Source organism: Pleurodeles waltl, chromosome 4_1 (assembly GCF_031143425.1).
Source record: "Pleurodeles waltl isolate 20211129_DDA chromosome 4_1, aPleWal1.hap1.20221129, whole genome shotgun sequence".
Classification (NCBI taxonomy): Eukaryota; Metazoa; Chordata; class Amphibia; order Caudata; family Salamandridae; genus Pleurodeles; species Pleurodeles waltl.
Genome location: NC_090442.1, coordinates 104,027,213 through 104,049,936, shown reverse-complemented (window position 1 = coordinate 104,049,936; position 22,724 = coordinate 104,027,213). Strand labels below are relative to the sequence as shown.

Genomic DNA, 22,724 nt, shown 5'->3' with positions numbered 1-22,724 from the left:
ACAGGGTAAACAGCATCAAAATCATGGCCTACTATGGTAGTGTGGAAAATTCCATATAACTAAATATGTCCACAGTCTTCAAACCGGTGAAGTAATAATTGTCTCTTAAACACATACTGGCTTTATTAAATTAATCTCACAATAAAGTAGATCATAAATTAGTTAGACCTACTAATTATTGTCATAACTTTTCATAGTAAACATATCAATCCTATGATGTTGAACATTATTTTCCCTGAAAATCCAAACAAGCCAATAGACTTGATCATTTTCTTGTCCCCATGACCCACTCAGGACTACCTACGTCCATACAGAGTTTCACAGAAGGCAACCCAAACCAGACAGACCAGCAATACAAATATTCATGAAACTAAAGTTAGCAAAACGATATTCAACACCTCCCAAGAGGATAAAGGAGGATTACCAATGTGTGACTCTTGTACCCACAGGGGTTGTCAAAGAAATACCCAACACAAAAACAAATCCTACTATAATAATTTGCAAGAATCTATTTAACACAATACCTGTCTAGAGGTTTTAACACCGTTTAATAACAATCCATTTTAAAGGCCTATTGGTTTTGACATATAAATCTTATAAAAGTCAGTCATAATTAGACCTTTCACCTATCTGGCCTATAGATGTAATCACTGCTTTCACCATAACCAGCATAGACCTACTATAATCAATGTACAGTTGGCAAAACAACTTGCAAGACTTCCTAAAATGACATAACAAGAGCATAACAAGGATTCTCAAAGTGCATTTCTATCGAGGTGATTCATCACAGCGGTTAAAAAAATCCAAACCATTTGCATACTACAATAATCTGTGAGGATCACTGTACCCAAATTCTTATCTAAAAATTTACAAATACTGTAATGCCAATCCATCCATGCACGACTATTGGTGCTAACATAAGCTTTTGACAGTAAGTCAAGTCCACTGCCTATGTTGTAGCATACCACAACACAATAAACGGATAGGGCTGGGAGCTTTAGTCAATAGTTTGTAACCATACCCAACTTAATCTGCCTGTGTTGAGCATCTTCGTTCATAGAAGACAACATGTGTAATCTAAGCACTTTCTCAGCGGAGGCACACACAACGTGCACTGACAACATAATGAACATTTGGGCAAATCAAAAGACTCTCAGTGCTTCTTAGAGCTTTTTCATGTTGATAATATGATGTATGTCATCAGCTGCAAAGTAAATCAGCCCTAAAAATCAAATGTTTCAAAATTGTAACTTCTTTTCATTCAGCCACATTGAAATATCTCTCTTAACTGACCAATGTTTCCTTGGTCAATATCATTTGCAATTCAGCTTTCATTTCTGTTTCCTTGTTTCCAGGAAGATGGTGTAATATTGACAATGAAAACAAGCAACTGGACCCAAGTGTCAGAGTTTGTATTCTTGGGAATTACAGAGGATCCTAAATTGCAACTTCCCCTCTTCCTGTTCTTCCTCCTGGTCTATGTTGTAACTCTCCTATGCAATACAGGGATCATAATACTGGTCTGGCTCAAACATTGCCTCCACACCCCTATGTACTTCTTACTCTGTACGTTGTCCTTTGTAGACATATGTTTATCCTCCATCACTGTCCCAATTATGCTGAGCAATTTCTTATCAACAAAGAAGATCATTTCATTTCGTGGATGTGTAGCACAGATGTTTCTACTATTTGCCATTGGGAGTACAGAGGTGTTCCTCCTGGCAGTCATGGCATATGATCGATACACAGCTATTTGTAACCCATTGCTGTATCCTGTCATCATGAGCAACCAAGCCTGCATATATCTTCTTGTTAGGATATGTATAATTGCTGTCGTCAACGCAGTGACACAAACAGTATGTACATTTACTCTGCGCTTTTGCAAATCCAATATAATTACTCATTTCTGCTGTGAGATCCATCCAATTTTGAAGCTTGCTTGTTCTGATACCACCTGGAATGAGGTGGTGTTAAGTTTAGTTGCAGGTGGCCTCATAATGGTCTCTGTCAGTTGCATCCTTGTCTCCTATGCGTCCATCATTTCAGCAATTTTGAAGATACATTCCACGGAGGGGAGGTGGAGGGCCTTCAGCACCTGCTCCTCCCACCTTGTCTGTGTCACCATATTCTTCGGAACACTTGTCTTCATGTATGGGATGCCCAACACAAAGCACTCAATGGCCAAAGACAGAGCGGTCTCAGTATTATATATGGTTATCATTCCAATGTTGAATCCACTTATATATAGTCTACGAAACCAGGAGATAAAGGGGGCCCTTGTAACAGGTTTCAGGAAAGCCTGCTTCTCAAGATAAATTGTCAATGCATAGATTCCTTTCTTTGCAGAACTGCTCATTTCCAGGTGTGTACATGATGCAAGTGGTTTTCACTTGCATCACGTTTTGCCACATAAAACAATTACAAAAAAATAGCGCCTCGATTTCAACAAATCCATTGAAATGCATTGATTTCTTGTGTATAGCTTAATACTTAGACATTAGTGTGACTCGGCACAGTTGACTTCTACGTGTTCACTGGTTCCTTGCCACAGCAGTGAAAAATATAAACTGTTTTCCGTTTCTTTTATGCTATTAAGTGAACCACAAGATTTCCTCCTATTTCCTCCAACTCACCTAGGTATTCAGAGAAGTCAGCAGCGCAGGGGTTGGTGGAAGAATGCTTTCTGTCTCTCCCACTTCTCTTGGGTCTCGAAATGCCAGAAAGAGGCAGAAAACACGGAGCAGTCCATTACAATCCACTATATTTCCTGTCATTTGCGGTCTCTGCAAATTCCCAGTGCTTGAGAATTCAAAGCTGCAGTTTAACAATTCTCAGAGACACAATTGCAAGGGGGTGTGGCGAGGAGAGCCAGGGAGAGAAGATGAAGTGACGGTGATTGGCTAGAGGTTCATGAGGCAAGAGGTTTGTTTTTCACAAAGGTAAAAAGTGATGGAAGGCAACCTGAAGGGGAAGGTAGATTGGAATGATAGGGTGTCTAGTATTTGGAGTTATTAAATTTTCGAGGTTGTCTCAGGTAGGATGATTTAGAGAGTGGTTTGAGGATGTCATGTTTATATTGAGTACTTGGGACAGTAAGGGGACTAACAAGGTTCTGGGGAGGACAAGCAGCAATTCAGGTTAATTAAAGAAATGTGAAAAGGGGGCTGATGGAGGAGGGCCAATGTGCATTACAGAGGAGAAGAAGATTGGGGGACATGCCTTACATAAAACTGTAGATGGGAAGCTGTCAATATGATGAGCTTTCCACTTGGAGGTTCCAAGTGACATCATGGAAAACGTACCTGTTGCTATTCTTGTCTTCTTGATACCCCTTTGAAATCACACGTCAAAGGCAGCAATGTTATTGAATGTAGCCCATCTATAGGTATTCACCTCTAACACAGTTAACTCAGCAAGCACATGTGGATATTTTTGGTGGAAAATGTATGCTCTTTCCTCAAAAGCTACCACCCCTAATCTGTAAACTTTTCCTAGGGCATGCTTTACTAGAAATGGAATAGTAAATCTGCTCCCACCAATTTGTACACTTTTTGCAATCCTTTTATACAGGATGTAGAATTAGTAAATCTGCCCCGATGTCTTTCTCTGATGGTGTTTAACTAGAATAGCACGTCTCCTTCCCCATGTTTGTACTTTTTCCAATGTTTATGAGAAAGGAGTTGAACTGGTCAATCTGCCCCCATTTTTACACCCTGCCCCAATGTTTGTGAGTCAGAAGCTAAGGTAGACATAAATGTTATAATTACAAGTTTGTCTTCAATTGGTGCAATATTTACCTCACCCAAAAAAACCTGACTTTGTTGGGTGAGAATTAATCAGATGGGATTATTATCACCTAATCAGGGCTGTTCCCCAATAATCAGAAATAACCTGGAATTCCGGTCTTTATAATGAGAATGTCCTCTTTTTTACCAAGATGTTTCTCCTAAAAGCAAATCAGCAATTTGGACCTGCCTAAATGTATAGGGACGTGATTCTTATTGCAAACTATATAATACCAATATGTGGTGTAACAGAAGTTACTGTAGATGTCAGAATGTATTGGCCAACTGGTGACAAGGGCTAGAGTGGCAGAGTGTGGAGATCTAAAGCCACCTTGTTTCCGACCTGCAAATCCCGATTAAAGAATTAAAGAGATTCTGTGTTGATTATCAAACCCACTGATGTTCGCCTCTAAAAACCTGCAACACATCGTGTGAGAAACAAGCAAAACTTGCTTTTTGTTCCTATTTTTAAGATCAGAATACTGCACATGTAAAGTACCAAAGCCCTCAAAATCCGAATTCGCCGCTGCAGTATCATAACATCAGTTTTCTACAAGCGGGCACCAGCAAGTGTAGAGAAAAAATAGAGCAGAAGCAGGAAATGGATAATTAATTATTAAACCTAAAGAAAAAGTGATATAAACGTATGCACAAGGAACTTCCAAGTGAGATCAAACGTGTGTGCAGTTCAACATAGAGGGAATAACAACAGATCGGATGGGATAAAATCAGAATATGGGAGGGCTCCTAAGAGAGCAGAGGCAAATTAAAGATAAGACTACAATAATGGTGCAGGAAAATGGTCAAGTTCTTCACTATATTTGCTGCGGTAACATTAGTTTCGCATTACTAAACATTTTCTGTGTAACAAAACATGTTTGCAAGCTAATTTCACACTGTTTTGTAAATCTACCGCTTCTTATCTTTTCAAATATATAAGACAATTTTTTCTTGCTGCTTTTCAAGTAGCTTAAATCGTATAAATGCATTTGTCCTTTTGTAAGCTAGTGCTAATGTTCAGTATAATAGCTCCATAATGGAAATACCATTGAAATAATTCGGATTATTGGTTCAAACAATAATCACTATGCTTGTCAGGGTGAACAACAAAAGTCACTAAATAAACCTGTGCTTAACCCTCTGGTAGCCTGGCGAAAAAGTAACCAGGCTTAACTTAGAGGAAATATTTAAAGTCTTTATCCATTACACAAACAGCAATAAAGTAAAAAGACAAGACGATTCACAAATCACGTTAGAAAATAGAGAATTTTGGAATACATGTAATGACAGAAACATGTCAAAAAAAATTAATCGAAGTTCTGAGTTTTTAACACTTTAGGTAAAAATAGCACTAAGCATAATGATGTGCCTACTGCAGGCATCTGGTCTTGCTGGACTTGCATAAAGTCACAAGATAAAGCCAACTGTAATGGAGCACAGGCCAGGAACAGGACCAAGATAGTTTGATCTCCTAACTTAGATGCAAGGACGTGCCACGTTGCATCCAGTGGGGGGTTTATTTGGGAGCTGTTTGACTGATGCCATCTGCATCGCTCAGCTCTTGTGGTGGTCAGCTTCGTTGGTGAGAAGCTGATAGTGTAGCTCTGCGAAGCTCTGCTTCACTCTTCGTTGGATTCAGGGAGCCTTTCATTTGGGAACTGCATGGCTCTGCAGAGCGATGCGCTGCTTGGTGTCAGATACCAGTAAAGCCTTCGATGAAGACCTGCATAGAACAGCTCTCTGGGGCTCTGTTTCGTGGCTGTGCTGGGTCAGTGAAATCTTCAGATGGGCAGGGAGAAGTACAAGCCGTGTTACCAGGATCTGGAGGCAGCACTTGTGGGCCAGGGCCCATTCCCACAGAGGCTAGTAGAGGAAATTGGGTCAGGTCTAGTTGCGTCTGAACAGCTTAAAATCAGAAAATGCCAGGTCAGCCAAGTGACCCTTACAGTCACTTCTGGGTTCAAGGCAAGCAGATCCAGTCTTCCTTCGTGCTTCAGACAGTAGGGCAGCCCTTCTTCTGAGTCTTCACAGGTCTGGTAGTGCTCTGATTTCAGGTTCTGAGGATGCCACTTGTATGCCTAGTGCCAACCTATGGGTGGGGACACTCCATTGTTTTATCCTAAAACTGGTCCTGGTCAGTTCCTCACTTTCCCCTTGGTTTGGTTACAACCTGGCTAGTGAACCAGAAGCAGGCAAATGTGATCTGCATCCACCAATGTCAGGGATTGCTTCTTCTTAAGATGAGAAGGGACTATGTACAGCCTCCAGGCCACCATTTGAAATGTAACCAGGGAATGTATACAGCTTCCAGGCTACCCTTTGAAATATAATCAGGGCAGGTCACAGCTCCTCCCTGGCTATCTTGTCAGGAGGATCCACTCCCTGCTGCACCAAGGGAGAGCCTTTACCAGTCAGATGACCTGGACACTGCCAGAAAGGCACATTTAGTTTAGTCAGGAAAAGGCCAACTTTCTGAAATCGGTATTTTCAAAATCTAAAATCTAACTTTACCATCAGGGATAATTTTAAATAACCATTACAATACATCTTCAAATCATTGTACTAGCTAGTCAATATTTAAGGAGTTATAATGCAAAGCAGTACTTTTCTTTGGGAGAGTCAGCTTTGCTGCAGTTACTGCCCTATGAGATTACAGGATCTACCTTACGGGTGATTATAAATACTATAAAGGAAGGTTTGGGAATGACAAAAGAGTTGATTTGCAAGGTTGGAATGCCAGTTTTAAAACTATTACACAGGCCTGAGACATGTCTTACAGTGCTACACTAGTACGTGGCACAATGAGAGCTGCATTCCACTAGAAGCATTTAATATACAGGCCCTGGGCACGGAAAGTATCTATAAAAGGGATTTATAAGTAAATTAAATGTACTACTATATACAAATCTACTGTGTACCAGCTCTACCATGTTTGGAAAGGTGAGCACAAGAACTTTACCGCTGGTTAGCAGGAGTGAAGTGTGCAGAGTCCTAAAGCCAACAGAAATGGAGTTGAGGGAAAAAAACCAGGGGAGGGAAGGCAAATATTTGGGGATTGACCACACACAAAAAATGGCCATTTCAAACAGCCAATGCTTAGAAATATAGGACAACCAGGGACACCTTCCTGCACATTAACAATCATTAAAGGTAATTTGTTCCTTCTATGTGTGTTGCAGAATGCAGCACACTTAGAAATAGTTAAAAAAGAGGAGAAATAAAAGTATTTCTCCTTGTTGCGCCACTCCAATGCCACCACTGATTTGTTTTTGGCACTGCCTCAAGTTTATGTTGTCTTGTATATCTGGCACAGTGTTGAAAAGCAATGGGTGTTGTGTATGCAAACAGCAAAGCCCATTGCACTCCCCTTTGCTGCAAAAAACTGCATTGGGGTGGCTCATATTTACAAGAACACTTTAAGCCATGTAAAGTGGCTTAGCACCACCTTGCGGATATGAAGCAGGGCACAGCACTACCACAGCATCGCTAAAAGTGATGCTCCGGTGGTGCCTGGCCCTTGTAAATGAGCCAAGTAGTCTTTTGTCGTAGAGCACTTCACAATCCAGTGCCTACCAGATGATGCCAGGGTTTTGTGACCCATTCAGTATGTGAGGACCACCTGGTGCCTGGATCGTTGCCTGCATCAGTGGGGGATTTCAGGTAACGCTGGGACTTTGCACACTTTCCCTCCAGCTATGAGCCCTCTTCTATGACCCTATCACACTTTCCTGAACAGCCACTACCACTTCCATGCCTCAGTACTGGAGCACTATATCACCAGGTGTGCTATAAATGCATCACTCACAACGTTGACACTTTTTAAATCTCAAACCATGATCCTTTGGTTTGATAAGCTACCCTACGGCTGGAGAGGGTCCCTATCTGGTAGCCTGGATGTTAAGTACTCTGCACATGACCACTCTTCACACCTAATGACAGCCGCTGTCCCACTGTCACCTGACCAAAATTATTGTGTGACTTGGCTCTCTCTCCTCCCTTCTTCACCTTGCTTTCTGTGTTTAACTACTGAGGTGGTGGTGTTGAGCAAATCCTCCTGCCAACTACTCTTCGTGGTAGTTGTAAGCAGGGTAAGGCTAGCTCTACGACACCACCACCGGATATGCCGTTAGATGCCATCCTTAAAAACCTTGATTCTACATGATCCCTTCTGTCTACAATGGAGTTAAAAATGATGGGCCTTATGCATGATGTCAAATACTCCACGTCAACATAGAATCCTTTCATACTCAGGTGGATGCTATGGATCAGTGCCTGACCACTAGGGATCGAGTGTGGCAGTTGGAAACTCTGGCCCCAGACATCCAATCGCTCCAATAAAAGCTGGTAGACCTGGAGGATCAGTTGTGTCATTTTTACAGAGTACTGGAGAACATGGAAAATAATGGAAAGAGGATCCTTCTGGAGCTCATCTCTGTGAAACTGGCCTGTCCATCCCGTCCAGTTGGACATTTGGAGGCCTCTTAGAATACAGACTCACACCCCTCACAATTCCTCTCCAGATGTCAACAAACCTTGTCCAAAAAGTGCCTGCTTCCTCTACCATGTGCAGACTAGTATAATCAACTGAGTTGTGCAAACATAGCCTTTTTGAAGTCGATGGATATAGGATTCACATCACTGCAGGCTTCTTCTTAGAGACCAATACAAGAAGGAAGGGGTTTCTGGTGCTACATCCACAATTGAAAAAATGGAACATTAATTATGGGCTCCTTTAGCCAACCAACATGTGGATCACAGAGGGTGGCTGGTCCAGAGACTTTCTTGACCCGGCAGACCTGACTCACTTCCTGCACTCATCGAACACTTCAGACATGAACACAACATCCCCTGTGTCTCAGCGGGCTGTAATAGTCCCATGTGGAGGGGAGAGGCATCCCCCAAGGGGCTACCCATTTGACACATCACAGTGAAATCAATCTAAGAGATATACGCTGCTTCACTCCGTAGAAGCACTTTCTCAGGATGACTTGAGGGACAAATTGAAACCTTCACCCTCTGCTGACATGGATGCTGACTTGCCTCTTCACCTGACCATTTGAGTGCATCAGCCTGAGTATGACTGGTACCCTTTAGACTACCTGGATGGAAGAGTGTTATTATCCATGTGGGGGGTTCTCTCCACAGCTCTATTCTCACCTCATCCTGACTCCTTAACATGGAATGTCTCTTCTGAAAGTATATACTCAGTGTTAGAAATGGGATCTCTAGTTGGCCGAGATATACACCAAGGAGGGACCATAATCCTAGTCAGATTAAGTCAGCATGCAATCCAAATTATTGTGTGTCCACCTTCAAGATAGCTTGGAAGTGAGCAGTCATGCTTAACTTAGAAGGCAATGAGTAAAATATTTGTGCAAGACCTTATACAATAACACAGTGAAAACACCACAAACATACACCACACAGTTTGATGAAAATAAGGAATATTTATCTGAATAAAATATTCATGAAACAATGAAAAGCGATGTACACAAGCAAGGTTATGAATTGTTAAAGATTACATGCCTATAAAGTACTTAGAAACACAACAGCTCCAACTGAGGCTATCACAACATCGTTGAAAGAGTCGTTCCCAAAAATCCAACACCACAGGCGCTGGTCATGGAGTTGTATGGACCCCCAGGTACAGTACCTTTTGAAAATGAAGAAACAAAGACATCGCACATGGTCGGGGTAGACGAGGCGTCACTGGGGCCAGTGAGGCATCAGTCCCTTATGGTGTCCAAAGAGATGGGCATTGTTTCCTTTCTGCAAAACAGGGGGAGGTGAGGCGTTGGTTCGGTGTGGTTGCGGGAGGAGCTGTTGCGGGGTCTGTGGCAATGCGTCCCTTCCTTGTGACCCGGCAGGGTCGAAGGATCCCGTCAGTCATGACGTGATGTGTCAACTTCACAGTCTTGCGATGAACCTGCATGATGTCATCGCAGCAGTTGTATGCAGTGATGTCCACTGAGCGGGAGCAGGCTGCGGCATTGGTGCTGGCATCGCTGAATTTGTTCCTGACATCACTGAAGTAAGAACACTAGCTAAAAGCCAGTATATACAGTCTTTGCTGTCCCTGAGACTTCAGAAGAGCAGGCAAGCTCAATCCAAGTCCTTGGAGAGCACTTTTGGGGAAGGCAGAGCCCTTCCAGCACAATCAGAGGCCAGCACGGCAACAGCAGGTGAGCAGTCCTTCTCAGCAAAGCAGTCCAGATGAGTCCTTTGGGCAGGCAGTCAGCTTCTCTGACAGAGTTGAGGTGTAGCTCCAGAAGTGTCTGATTTAGTGGGGTCAGAGATCCAGTTTATAGATTAAAAAATGCCTTTGAAGTGGGTGAAACTTCAGAGTGGTTTTGAAATGCCCTTTCAGCCCAGTCCTGTCTGCCAGGATCCCTGTGGGGGGGTTATCAGTCCTTTTGTGAGGGCAGGCCACTGGCCTTTATAATGTAAGGGACATTCACTCTATCCTTCCTGCCCAGGGAGACCCATTCAATAAGCAGATGAATGCAGATTTGACTGAGTATCCTGTGACAGTGGCTGTCTTGGTGGAATGCACAAGGGGAGCTGCCAACCAGCACAGACCAGCCATGGATTGGTGACAGGCTGTAAGGCACAGGTAGAAGGAAGTGCAGAGAAATGCCCACTTTCTTAAAGTGCCATTTGTAAAATAGTAATAATAAATCCAACTGTACCAATAAACCAGATTTTACCATTCTGCCCCTACTAAACATGACAGGGCTAGTCCTTCCAGGTCAGAATCTACTGCTTAAAAGTGTATGAGTGTTTGCATTAGAGGTCAGTACAAGGGGGAAAGTAGCCTAGACTTCTGCGGGATACAAAAGACTTAAGAAATTCTCTGTGTACCATAAATGGGATATCAAAATAAATGTATTACTTCATTTATTACTTTGATCATATTAATCCAAAATGTTTTTACATGTGTGTTAGAAATGGGGTTTCTGGTTGGCTAGTGTATGCACCTCAGCCAGGCAGAACTTACCCACTCTAGTCAGGGCAAGGGAGTTACACATCCAAGATAACCCCTGCTCACCCCCTTGGTAGCTTGGCACGAGCAGTCAGGCTTAACCCGAAGGCAATGTGTAAAGCGTTTGCACAACACACACAACACATGTGAAGCAATATCCCCACCACAAAGGAAACACAACACCAGATTATATGAAAATATACTGTATTGTACACAAGGCAATTATCAGACAAAACATCACATATCAGTACTATCCTGCTACCTTAGCAGTTGTCAGAACGTTACACATTAGTTACTCTGCAACCTAGCAGTAGTCACACATAACACACAGGTTACTCAGTATTCTGCAACATAAGCAGTAGTCAGGAAAACACGTTATTACATCACAGCACTTGTCATAAGAATATCATAAAATGCCCATAGTAGGAACATTAGAAAACATATGGCAAGTTAGAAAAACATATTAGCAAGCATGTCCATAAAAGGAACATTTGCATACACATATGTAAAAACATCAGACCCAGGTAGGCAATATATGAATCAAACAAAAGTCTGTAGAAAGAACTTTGGATTGCAACTATATTGGTCCTTTAAACAGTACCTGGTTGGATGAAGGCACCTCCAGTGCCTAGAAGGCGAACAATGGGGCCCCCGGAGCTCCTATGCGCAAAACGGGGGCCTCCCTTATACTCTGGGGTCAGAGGAGGGCAACATGCACCTCCTCTCTTTTATAGACAGGCCCCTCTGGGAACCGTGATTACTGGGTGCCCCCCAGGGCCTCAACCGGCCCTCACAAGGGGGGCCAAAGCCAGCAAAAACAACTTAGGGCAGGAGGGGGGCACCACACACCCCCTCCGGTTTAATGACAGGCCCCTCCCGGGACCCGTGATCTCTGGGGGACCCCCGGGCCTCCACTGGCCCTTCCACCAAGCTGGGGGGGGCACAATAATGCCCATTTTACCTAACAGCAGAAAAGGAGCGTCCTGCTCCTAACGCAGAGGCCAGGGGGAAGGGGGCACTCCCGCGCCTTCTCCTGGTCCTGCCGTGAAGCCACAAGAAGATCAGACCCCTCCTGGGGCCCGAGCAGACACTCGCCTGCACCCGATGCGGTGCGCGAGTGTTCTTCCAGCTTCCTGGGCTGCTGCGGTGATCTTATTTAAAGGGGCACAATGCAGCAAGGAGCCTACGAGCTCCCAAGGCTCCATAAGCGCGCTGCAATCAGCGCTATGGCAGCTGCAACCATGGAGAAGCACCCCTCATGAAGAAATGGATGCAGGGGTCAGGGGCCACAGCACCCTGCCCCTGGAGAGCAGAATCTTAAGACAAGGTCCTCAGGTGGAGGGCCCAGCTACAGGCCAGCACAAGGGAAAGGCAGCAAGTGGCAAGTCCTTCACAGTGACCAGGCAGGTCACAGGTCAGCAAAGCAGCAGCAGTCCATGGCGTTTCCTGGTGAGTCCTTTCAGCCTTTGGTGTCCAGTTCCAAGATGATTCCAAGAGTCTCCAAATTGGGCGGAAAATCCCCCTGTACTTATAGTCAGTTCTTACAGTGTTTTACAATGGTAGGGAGAGGAGGTTCCAGCCAGTTACAACTAATTCTGGGAGTGCCCCCTCTATCCTTTCAGCACCGGCTCCAAACATCAGTGGGGGGTTAACGACCCTATTGTGTGAGGCCATGGCACAGTCTTTACAAATGCAGGTGTGCCCCGCCTCTCCCTTCTCTCAGCCCAGGAAGACTATTCAGTATGCAGATGCACCTCTGTGACACCTCCACCCTCCCTGTGTACAGGCTGTCTGAAAAGTATGCACAAAGCCCCAACTGTCACCCTGCCCAGACGTGGATTGGAGTCAAGCTGCAAAACACCAGAGTCATAAGCAAAGATAAATGCACACTTTCTAGAAGTGGCATTTCTGTGATAGTAATAAAAAATACACCCACACCAGTAAGCAGTATTTATTATCACCATCACAACCATACCAAACACGCCTACGCTACCCCTCATAAATCAGACAATACCCTTTACACATAAGGCAGGGCATTTCTAATGCAATCCTATGAGAAGGCAGCACTCACAGCAGTGAGACACCAAGTTAGGCTGTTTGTCACTACCAGGACAGGCCATGCAATATGGCACATGTCCTGCCTTTCTACATACATGGCACCCTGCCCATAGGGCTAGCTAGGGCGTACCTTAGGGGTGACTTACATGTAGTAAAAGGGGAGTTCTGGGCCTGGTAAGTCAGTTTAGATGCCAGGTCCCTGTGGCAGAAAACTGCGCACACAGGCCCTGCGCTAGCAGGCCTGAGGCAGGTTTGAAAGTTTACTTCAGTGGGTGGCGCAAGCAGCGCTGCAGGCCCACTAGTAGTATTTAATTTACAGGCCCTGGGTATAGAGATACCACTGTACAAGGGACTTATAGGTAAATTAAATATGCCAATTAGGTATAAGCCAATCATACCAACTTTAGATGGGAGAGCACCTGCACTTTAGCACTGGTCAGCAGTGATAAAGTGCTCAGAGTCCTAGAGCCAACAGCGAGAGGTCAGAAAAACCAGGAGGAAGGAGGCAAAAAGATTGGGGATGACCCTGCTTAAGACAAAAAGTCCAACACAACCCCCTACCAGCCAAAAGCCAGGGGAGAACAATCAATACCTTGATGTACTTCCCTGATTGGGGCGATAGAACAAGGACCCAGGCCCACAACAGCAGGGGCATGTTCCAGTTCTACGCCTTCCTGACTCTACTTGGATCTCTCTGTCAATGCTTCCCAGGCAGCCTAGACCAACACATGGGGATTCTCTAGCTGCCAATGGCCAGAACCAGGGCCCAGGCCATCTAGGAGCCTCTGGTCTCTGAAACCATAACAAGTGGTGGGTGGTAGCCCCAGGTGCAAAGCAACCTGTCTCCACTCCACTTCCAATCAGTTCAGGAGCTCTACACTGTCACTGATCCACCAACCTAGGGTCCACACCCATAGGTTCAACAGGGGCTAGAGGCGAGGCTCTCCTTCCTCTACCCCTCCGTCTAGGATCCCGCCCTCCTCTCCTAGGAGGGGTATCACCAGAATCTACACTTGCCAGGGTGCTAGGTACAGCCGCCCTGCACAACTCTCTTGCTAGCCCAGGATCAATGCCTGGCGACTGACCACCCAACCTAGGGACGACACCCTTGGGTTGCACCGGGGTCTGGGGCGGGCTTCCCTCTCCCTGAACCCCACTTCCAGAGTCCTGCATCTCCCCACCTCCGGAGAAGCCACCAGACGTTTCACACGGGGAGGTGAGCATACTAACTGCCCCCCCAACCAGGTCAGAGTTTACCCCCTGAACCTGTCTATCTAGTCCAGGGACGACACCCTTAGACTGGACCACTGCCCAGCGAACCAAGACTTCCTTGGGAGCACACCTACCCCCTACCAGATCAGAGCTTACCCCCTGAATCTGGCAATCCAACCCAGAGTCACTACCCTGCAGATGAACCACTGCCTGGCGCACCAGGACTTCCTCATGAGCACACCTACTCCCCATCAGGTCAGAGTTTACCCCCTGATCTGATCATCCAACCCGGAGTCACCACCCTGCGGTTGAATCATTGCCTGGCACACCAGGACTTCCTGGGGGGCACACCTACCACCCACCGGGGAAACACCTTCCCCAAGGGCCACACAAGAGTCTGGCTGGCGCAGGTCTCCTGACCTCTGGCCATCTGACAGAGTCTGGATTCCTCCCAGCCCAGAAATGGTCTCACCAAGGTCATTCCTGGGGGGCTCTGCTCTCAGAGCTGACCCCTGACCCTCCAGGTTCTCCACTGGGGCCCGCAGCCCCCTCTCAACCCTATGCCTGGATTTCCGCCTCCTCTGCTGTAGAGCGAGACTACCACACACCAGGACCAACGGAATGCTATCACCAGCCACCCGCCCAAGTCCTAATGACAAAATGGGATCCTTCTGAACAGCTGGCCCTACGGCACAGGCTAGGCTCACCTCCTGGCATTCACTCATGGAACCCTCCAGGACCTGGGACTGGAGCTCGGGTACCCTGGGCCTCAGACCAACCCCATTCCCTCTCCTCTGAGATTGGACATGGGGTGCCTTACCCACCCCAATACACTGGGACCTACCTGGGACACAAGCCTTTCCCACCACACCTGGTTGGGAAACACCTAGGTCACTCTCATTAGGAACACCCCCTAATGCCACACCAGACCCTCTGGTACGCAAACAGAAGTCTGCCTCCTTTGCAAGCTCCCTGGGGTCAGAGAGCTCACACACTGACAAGTGTTGGCGTAACTCTGAAAAACAACAACGAAGCAGGTGCTCTCTGACAATCAGATTAAACAGCCCTTCAAAATTGTTTACTGTGCTACCCTTCACCCATCCATCTAGTGCAATGCAGCAATCCTCCACAAACTCCTCCCAAGACTGGTGGGACAGTTTCTTACCAGCCCTAAACCTTTTTCTGTATTCCTCAGGGGAAAAACCATACTTCACAATCAGTGCATTCTTTACAGCGGAGTACCCCTCCCTGTTACTCTCTTCCAGAGTCAGTAGGGCATCTCTCCCCTCCTCAGGAATAAAGCTCCCTATGCCAGTTCCCCAATCCTTCTCAGGGATCCTGCACTCTACCAGAGCCCTCTCATATTCCTTTAACCACTGACGTATGTCACCCCCCTCTTGGAACCTAGGTACCAGATCTATGGGTATGTGAGGAACATCTTTGCTACAGCACTGTACATTGCTGCCACCACTGGACTCCACCTGCAGCGCTGGTGAGTCCAGAACCTTCAGACTGCGCTCTAGAGCGAGTCTTTCTCTGGCAAAGGCCCTCTCCGCCTCTGCCATCCTCTCCTGTACTAAGGCCTTCTCTACCTCAGCCCTTCTCTCCTCAACAGCTAGGCGCGCTAACTGCAACTTCAGGTCCCTCTCTTCCCACCTATCTCTTAGCTCATCAGGCGTCAAGGAATGAGAGGTAGCCCTGCTTCTTACACTGGACCCAGCAATGGACTCCCTATCACTGGGGCCTTCCCTGTCAACTGGCGTCCCCAACCGGTCATTCTCACCCTCCTGATCAGTCTCTCTACCACTTTCTAGGGATGAGGTCTGGGAGCCCTCCCATTGGGATCCCCCGCTACACTCAGGATCCTCTGGGTACTCCCTAAGCACACTCATTCCCTGGGTATATGTCACAAACCTTTCAAAGAAATTCAGAGATCTCCTGAGGTCCCCTTCTACAGGCAGCCCTCTCTCTCTACAGAACCCCTCTAATTCCTCCTGCATGTAAAACGGCAGGTTCTCTAAATCAAAGGTAAGCCCCATCTTGAAAAGGTACAAATAACTCAAATGTGACAACCACAATACCCAAGCGTGAGAACTGAAAACAGGAAAAATGACCAAAGAGAGAAAGTTAAGAGAAGCCAAACATGTGATGGTCTAAACGCTATCCCTGTAGTGAAATAATGAGTCACAATGGTATTGTGCAAGCGCAAGTCCTATCCTCACCGCTGACGACCAATGCTAGAAATGGGGTTTCTGGTTGGCTAGTGTATGCACCTCAGCCAGGCAGAACTTACCCACTCTAGTCAGGGCAAGGGAGTTACACGTCCACGATAACCCCTGCTCACCCCCTTGGTAGCTTGGTACGAGCAGTCAGGCTTAACCCGAAGGCAATGTGTAAAGCGTTTGCACAACACACACAACACATGTGACGCAATATCCCCACCACAAAGGAAACACAACACCAGATTATATGAAAATATACTGTATTGTACACAAGGCAATTATCAGACCAAACATCACATATCAGTACTATCCTGCTACCTTAGCAGTTGTCAGAACGTTACACATTAGTTACTCTGCAATCTAGCAGTAGTCACACATAACACACAGGTTACTCAGTATTCTGCAACATAAGCAGTAGTCAGGAAAACACGTTATTACATCACAGCACTTGTCATAAGAATATCATAAAATGCCCATAGTAGGAACATTAGAAAACATATGGCAAGTTAGAAAAACATATTAGCAAGCATGCCCATAAAAGGAACATTTGCATACACATATGTAAAAACATCAAACCCAGGTAGGCAATATATGAATCAAACAAAAGTCTGTAGAAAGAACTTTGGATTGCAACTATATTGGTCCTTTAAACAGTGCCTGGTTGGATGAAGGCACCTCCAGTGCCTAGAAGGCGAACAATGGGGCCCCCGGAGCTCCTATGTGCAAAACGGGGGCCTCCCTTATACTCTGGGGTCAGAGGAGGGCGACATGCACCTCCTCTCTTTTATAGACAGGCCCCTCCGGGAACAGTGATTACTGGGGGCCCCCCATGGCCTCAACATGCCCTCACGAGGGGGGCCAAAGCCAGCAAAAACAACTTAGGGCAGTAGGGGGGCACCACGCACCCCCTCCGGTTTAATGACAGGCCCCTCCCGGGACCCGGGATCTCTGGGGGCCCCCCCGGGCCTCCACTGGCCCTTCCACCAAGCTGGGGGGGGCACAATAATGCCCGTTTTACCTAACAGCAGAAAAGGAGGGCCCTGCTCCTAATGCAGAGGCCCGGGGGAAGGGGGCACTCCCCGCGCCTTCCCCTAGTCCTGCCGTGAAGCCACAAGAAGATCAGACCCCTCCTGGGGCCCGAGCAGACACTCGCCTGCACCCGATGCGGTGCGCGAGTGTTCTTCCAGCTTCCTGGGCTGCTGCGGTGATCTTATTTAAAGGGGCACAATGCAGCAAGGAGCCTACGAGCTCCCAAGGCTCCATAAGCGCGCTGCAATCAGCGATATGGCAGCTGCAACCACGGAGAAGCACCCCTCGTGAAGAAATGGATGCAGGGGCCACAGCACCCTGCCGCTGGGAGCAGAATCTTAAGACAAGGTCCTCAGGTGGAGGGCCCAGCTACAGGCCAGCACAAGTGAAAGGCAGCAAGTGGCAAGTCCTTCACAGTGACCAGGCAGGTCACAGGTCAGCAAAGCAGCAGCAGTCCATGGCGGTTCCTGGTGAGTCCTTTCAGCCTTTGGTGTCCAGTTCCAAGATGATTCCAAGAGTCTCCAAATTGTGGGGAAAATTCCCCTGTACTTATAGTCAGTTCTTTCAGTGTGGTAGGGAGAGGAGGTTCCAGCCAGTTACAACTGGTTCTGGGAGTGCCCCCTCTCTCCTTTCAGCACAGGCTCCAAACATCAGTGGGGGGTTAACGACCCTATTGTGTGAGGCCAGGGCACAGTCTTTACAAATGCAGGTGTGCCCCGCCTCTCCCTTCTCTCAGCCCAGGAAGACTATTCAGTATGCAGATGCACCTCTATGACACCTCCACCCTCCCTAGGTACAGGCTGTCGGAAAAGTATGCACAAAGCCCCATCTGTCACTCTGCCCAGACGTGGATTGGAGTCAAGCTGCAAAACACCAGAGTCATAAGCACAGATAAATGCTCACTTTCTAGAAGTGGCATTTCTGTGATAGTAATAAAAAATACACCCACACCAGTAAGCAGTATTTATTATCACCATCACAACCATACCAAACACGCCTACGCTACCCCTCATAAATCAGACAATACCCTTTACACATAAGGCAGGGCATTTCTAATGCAATCCTATGAGAAGGCAGCACTCACAGCAGTGAGACACCAAGTTAGGCTGTTTGTCACTACCAGGACAGGCCATGCAATATGGCACATGTCCTGCCTTTCTACATACATGGCACCCTGCCCATAGGGCTAGCTAGGGCGTACCTTAGGGGTGACTTACATGTAGTAAAAGGGGAGTTCTGGGCCTGGTAAGTCAGTTTAGATGCCAGGTCCCTGTGGCAGAAAACTGCGCACACAGGCCCTGCGCTAGCAGGCCTGAGGCAGGTTTGAAAGTTTACTTCAGTGGGTGGCGCAAGCAGCGCTGCAGGCCCACTAGTAGTATTTAATTTACAGGCCCTGGGTATAGAGATACCACTGTACAAGGGACTTATAGGTAAATTAAATATGCCAATTAGGTATAAGCCAATCATACCAACTTTAGATGGGAGAGCACCTGCACTTTAGCACTGGTCAGCAGTGATAAAGTGCTCAGAGTCCTAGAGCCAACAGCGAGAGGTCAGAAAAACCAGGAGGAAGGAGGCAAAAAGATTGGGGATGACCCTGCTTAAGACAAAAAGTCCAACACAACCCCCTACCAGCCAAAAGCCAGGGGAGAACAATCAATACCTTGATGTACTTCCCTGATTGGGGCGATAGAACAAGGACCCAGGCCCACAACAGCAGGGGCATGTTCCAGTTCTACGCCTTCCTGACTCTACTTGGATCTCTCTGTCAATGCTTCCCAGGCAGCCTAGACCAACACATGGGGATTCTCTAGCTGCCAATGGCCAGAACCAGGGCCCAGGCCATCTAGGAGCCTCTGGTCTCTGAAACCATAACAAGTGGTGGGTGGTAGCCCCAGGTGCAAAGCAACCTGTCTCCACTCCACTTCCAATCAGTTCAGGAGCTCTACACTGTCACTGATCCACCAACCTAGGGTCCACACCCATAGGTTCAACAGGGGCTAGAGGCGAGGCTCTCCTTCCTCTACCCCTCCGTCTAGGATCCCGCCCTCCTCTCCTAGGAGGGGTATCACCAGAATCTACACTTGCCAGGGTGCTAGGTACAGCCGCCCTGCACAACTCTCTTGCTAGCCCAGGATCAATGCCTGGCGACTGACCACCCAACCTAGGGACGACACCCTTGGGTTGCACCGGGGTCTGGGGCGGGCTTCCCTCTCCCTGAACCCCACTTCCAGAGTCCTGCATCTCCCCACCTCCGGAGAAGCCACCAGACGTTTCACACGGGGAGGTGAGCATACTAACTGCCCCCCCAACCAGGTCAGAGTTTACCCCCTGAACCTGTCTATCTAGTCCAGGGACGACACCCTTAGACTGGACCACTGCCCAGCGAACCAAGACTTCCTTGGGAGCACACCTACCCCCTACCAGATCAGAGCTTACCCCCTGAATCTGGCAATCCAACCCAGAGTCACTACCCTGCAGATGAACCACTGCCTGGCGCACCAGGACTTCCTCATGAGCACACCTACTCCCCATCAGGTCAGAGTTTACCCCCTGATCTGATCATCCAACCCGGAGTCACCACCCTGCGGTTGAATCATTGCCTGGCACACCAGGACTTCCTGGGGGGCACACCTACCACCCACCGGGGAAACACCTTCCCCAAGGGCCACACAAGAGTCTGGCTGGCGCAGGTCTCCTGACCTCTGGCCATCTGACAGAGTCTGGATTCCTCCCAGCCCAGAAATGGTCTCACCAAGGTCATTCCTGGGGGGCTCTGCTCTCAGAGCTGACCCCTGACCCTCCAGGTACTCCACTGGGGCCCGCAGCCCCCTCTCAACCCTATGCCTGGATTTCCGCCTCCTCTGCTGTAGAGCGAGACTACCACACACCAGGACCAACGGAATGCTATCACCAGCCACCCGCCCAAGTCCTAATGACAAAATGGGATCCTTCTGAACAGCTGGCCCTACGGCACAGGCTAGGCTCACCTCCTGGCATTCACTCATGGAACCCTCCAGGACCTGGGACTGGAGCTCGGGTACCCTGGGCCTCAGACCAACCCCATTCCCTCTCCTCTGAGATTGGACATGGGGTGCCTTACCCACCCCAATACACTGGGACCTACCTGGGACACAAGCCTTTCCCACCACACCTGGTTGGGAAACACCTAGGTCACTCTCATTAGGAACACCCCCTAATGCCACACCAGACCCTCTGGTACGCAAACAGAAGTCTGCCTCCTTTGCAAGCTCCCTGGGGTCAGAGAGCTCACACACTGACAAGTGTTGGCGTAACTCTGAAAAACAACAACGAAGCAGGTGCTCTCTGACAATCAGATTAAACAGCCCTTCAAAATTGTTTACTGTGCTACCCTTCACCCATCCATCTAGTGCAATGCAGCAATCCTCCACAAACTCCTCCCAAGACTGGTGGGACAGTTTCTTACCAGCCCTAAACCTTTTTCTGTATTCCTCAGGGGAAAAACCATACTTCACAATCAGTGCATTCTTTACAGCGGAGTACCCCTCCCTGTTACTCTCTTCCAGAGTCAGTAGGGCATCTCTCCCCTCCTCAGGAATAAAGCTCCCTATGCCAGTTCCCCAATCCTTCTCAGGGATCCTGCACTCTACCAGAGCCCTCTCATATTCCTTTAACCACTGACGTATGTCACCCCCCTCTTGGAACCTAGGTACCAGATCTATGGGTATGTGAGGAACATCTTTGCTACAGCACTGTACATTGCTGCCACCACTGGACTCCACCTGCAGCGCTGGTGAGTCCAGAACCTTCAGACTGCGCTCTAGAGCGAGTCTTTCTCTGGCAAAGGCCCTCTCCGCCTCTGCCATCCTCTCCTGTACTAAGGCCTTCTCTACCTCAGCCCTTCTCTCCTCAACAGCTAGGCGCGCTAACTGCAACTTCAGGTCCCTCTCTTCCCACCTATCTCTTAGCTCATCAGGCGTCAAGGAATGAGAGGTAGCCCTGCTTCTTACACTGGACCCAGCAATGGACTCCCTATCACTGGGGCCTTCCCTGTCAACTGGCGTCCCCAACCGGTCATTCTCACCCTCCTGATCAGTCTCTCTACCACTTTCTAGGGATGAGGTCTGGGAGCCCTCCCATTGGGATCCCCCGCTACACTCAGGATCCTCTGGGTACTCCCTAAGCACACTCATTCCCTGGGTATATGTCACAAACCTTTCAAAGAAATTCAGAGATCTCCTGAGGTCCCCTTCTACAGGCAGCCCTCTCTCTCTACAGAACCCCTCTAATTCCTCCTGCATGTAAAACGGCAGGTTCTCTAAATCAAAGGTAAGCCCCATCTTGAAAAGGTACAAATAACTCAAATGTGACAACCACAATACCCAAGCGTGAGAACTGAAAACAGGAAAAATGACCAAAGAGAGAAAGTTAAGAGAAGCCAAACATGTGATGGTCTAAACGCTATCCCTGTAGTGAAATAATGAGTCACAATGGTATTGTGCAAGCGCAAGTCCTATCCTCACCGCTGACGACCAATGCTAGAAATGGGGTTTCTGGTTGGCTAGTGTATGCACCTCAGCCAGGCAGAACTTACCCACTCTAGTCAGGGCAAGGGAGTTACACGTCCACGATAACCCCTGCTCACCCCCTTGGTAGCTTGGTACGAGCAGTCAGGCTTAACCCGAAGGCAATGTGTAAAGCGTTTGCACAACACACACAACACATGTGACGCAATATCCCCACCACAAAGGAAACACAACACCAGATTATATGAAAATATACTGTATTGTACACAAGGCAATTATCAGACCAAACATCACATATCAGTACTATCCTGCTACCTTAGCAGTTGTCAGAACGTTACACATTAGTTACTCTGCAACCTAGCAGTAGTCACACATAACACACAGGTTACTCAGTATTCTGCAACATAAGCAGTAGTCAGGAAAACACGTTATTACATCACAGCACTTGTCATAAGAATATCATAAAATGCCCATAGTAGGAACATTAGAAAACATATGGCAAGTTAGAAAAACATATTAGCAAGCATGCCCATAAAAGGAACATTTGCATACACATATGTAAAAACATCAAACCCAGGTAGGCAATATATGAATCAAACAAAAGTCTGTAGAAAGAACTTTGGATTGCAACTATATTGGTCCTTTAAACAGTGCCTGGTTGGATGAAGGCACCTCCAGTGCCTAGAAGGCGAACAATGGGGCCCCCGGAGCTCCTATGTGCAAAACGGGGGCCTCCCTTATACTCTGGGGTCAGAGGAGGGCGACATGCACCTCCTCTCTTTTATAGACAGGCCCCTCCGGGAACAGTGATTACTGGGGGCCCCCCATGGCCTCAACATGCCCTCACGAGGGGGGCCAAAGCCAGCAAAAACAACTTAGGGCAGTAGGGGGGCACCACGCACCCCCTCCGGTTTAATGACAGGCCCCT

At 47.5% G+C, this 22,724-nt stretch overlaps 1 protein-coding gene across 1 annotated transcript; it reads left to right on the top strand.

Annotated features, from left to right (window-relative positions):
* The first annotated feature begins 1,376 nt into the window (after positions 1-1,376).
* LOC138287067 (olfactory receptor 5G9-like) lies at positions 1,377-2,315 on the top strand. The gene has a single exon (XM_069227427.1). The coding sequence runs from the start codon at positions 1,377-1,379 to the stop codon at positions 2,313-2,315; it is 939 nt and encodes a 312-aa protein (XP_069083528.1).
* The last annotated feature ends 20,409 nt before the right edge of the window (positions 2,316-22,724 follow it).

Bases quoted from the DNA above. Each gene is read 5' to 3' on its own strand.
- LOC138287067 (XM_069227427.1), top strand. From the start codon at position 1,377: ATGAAAACAAGCAACTGGACCCAAGTGTCAGAGTTTGTATTCTTGGGA.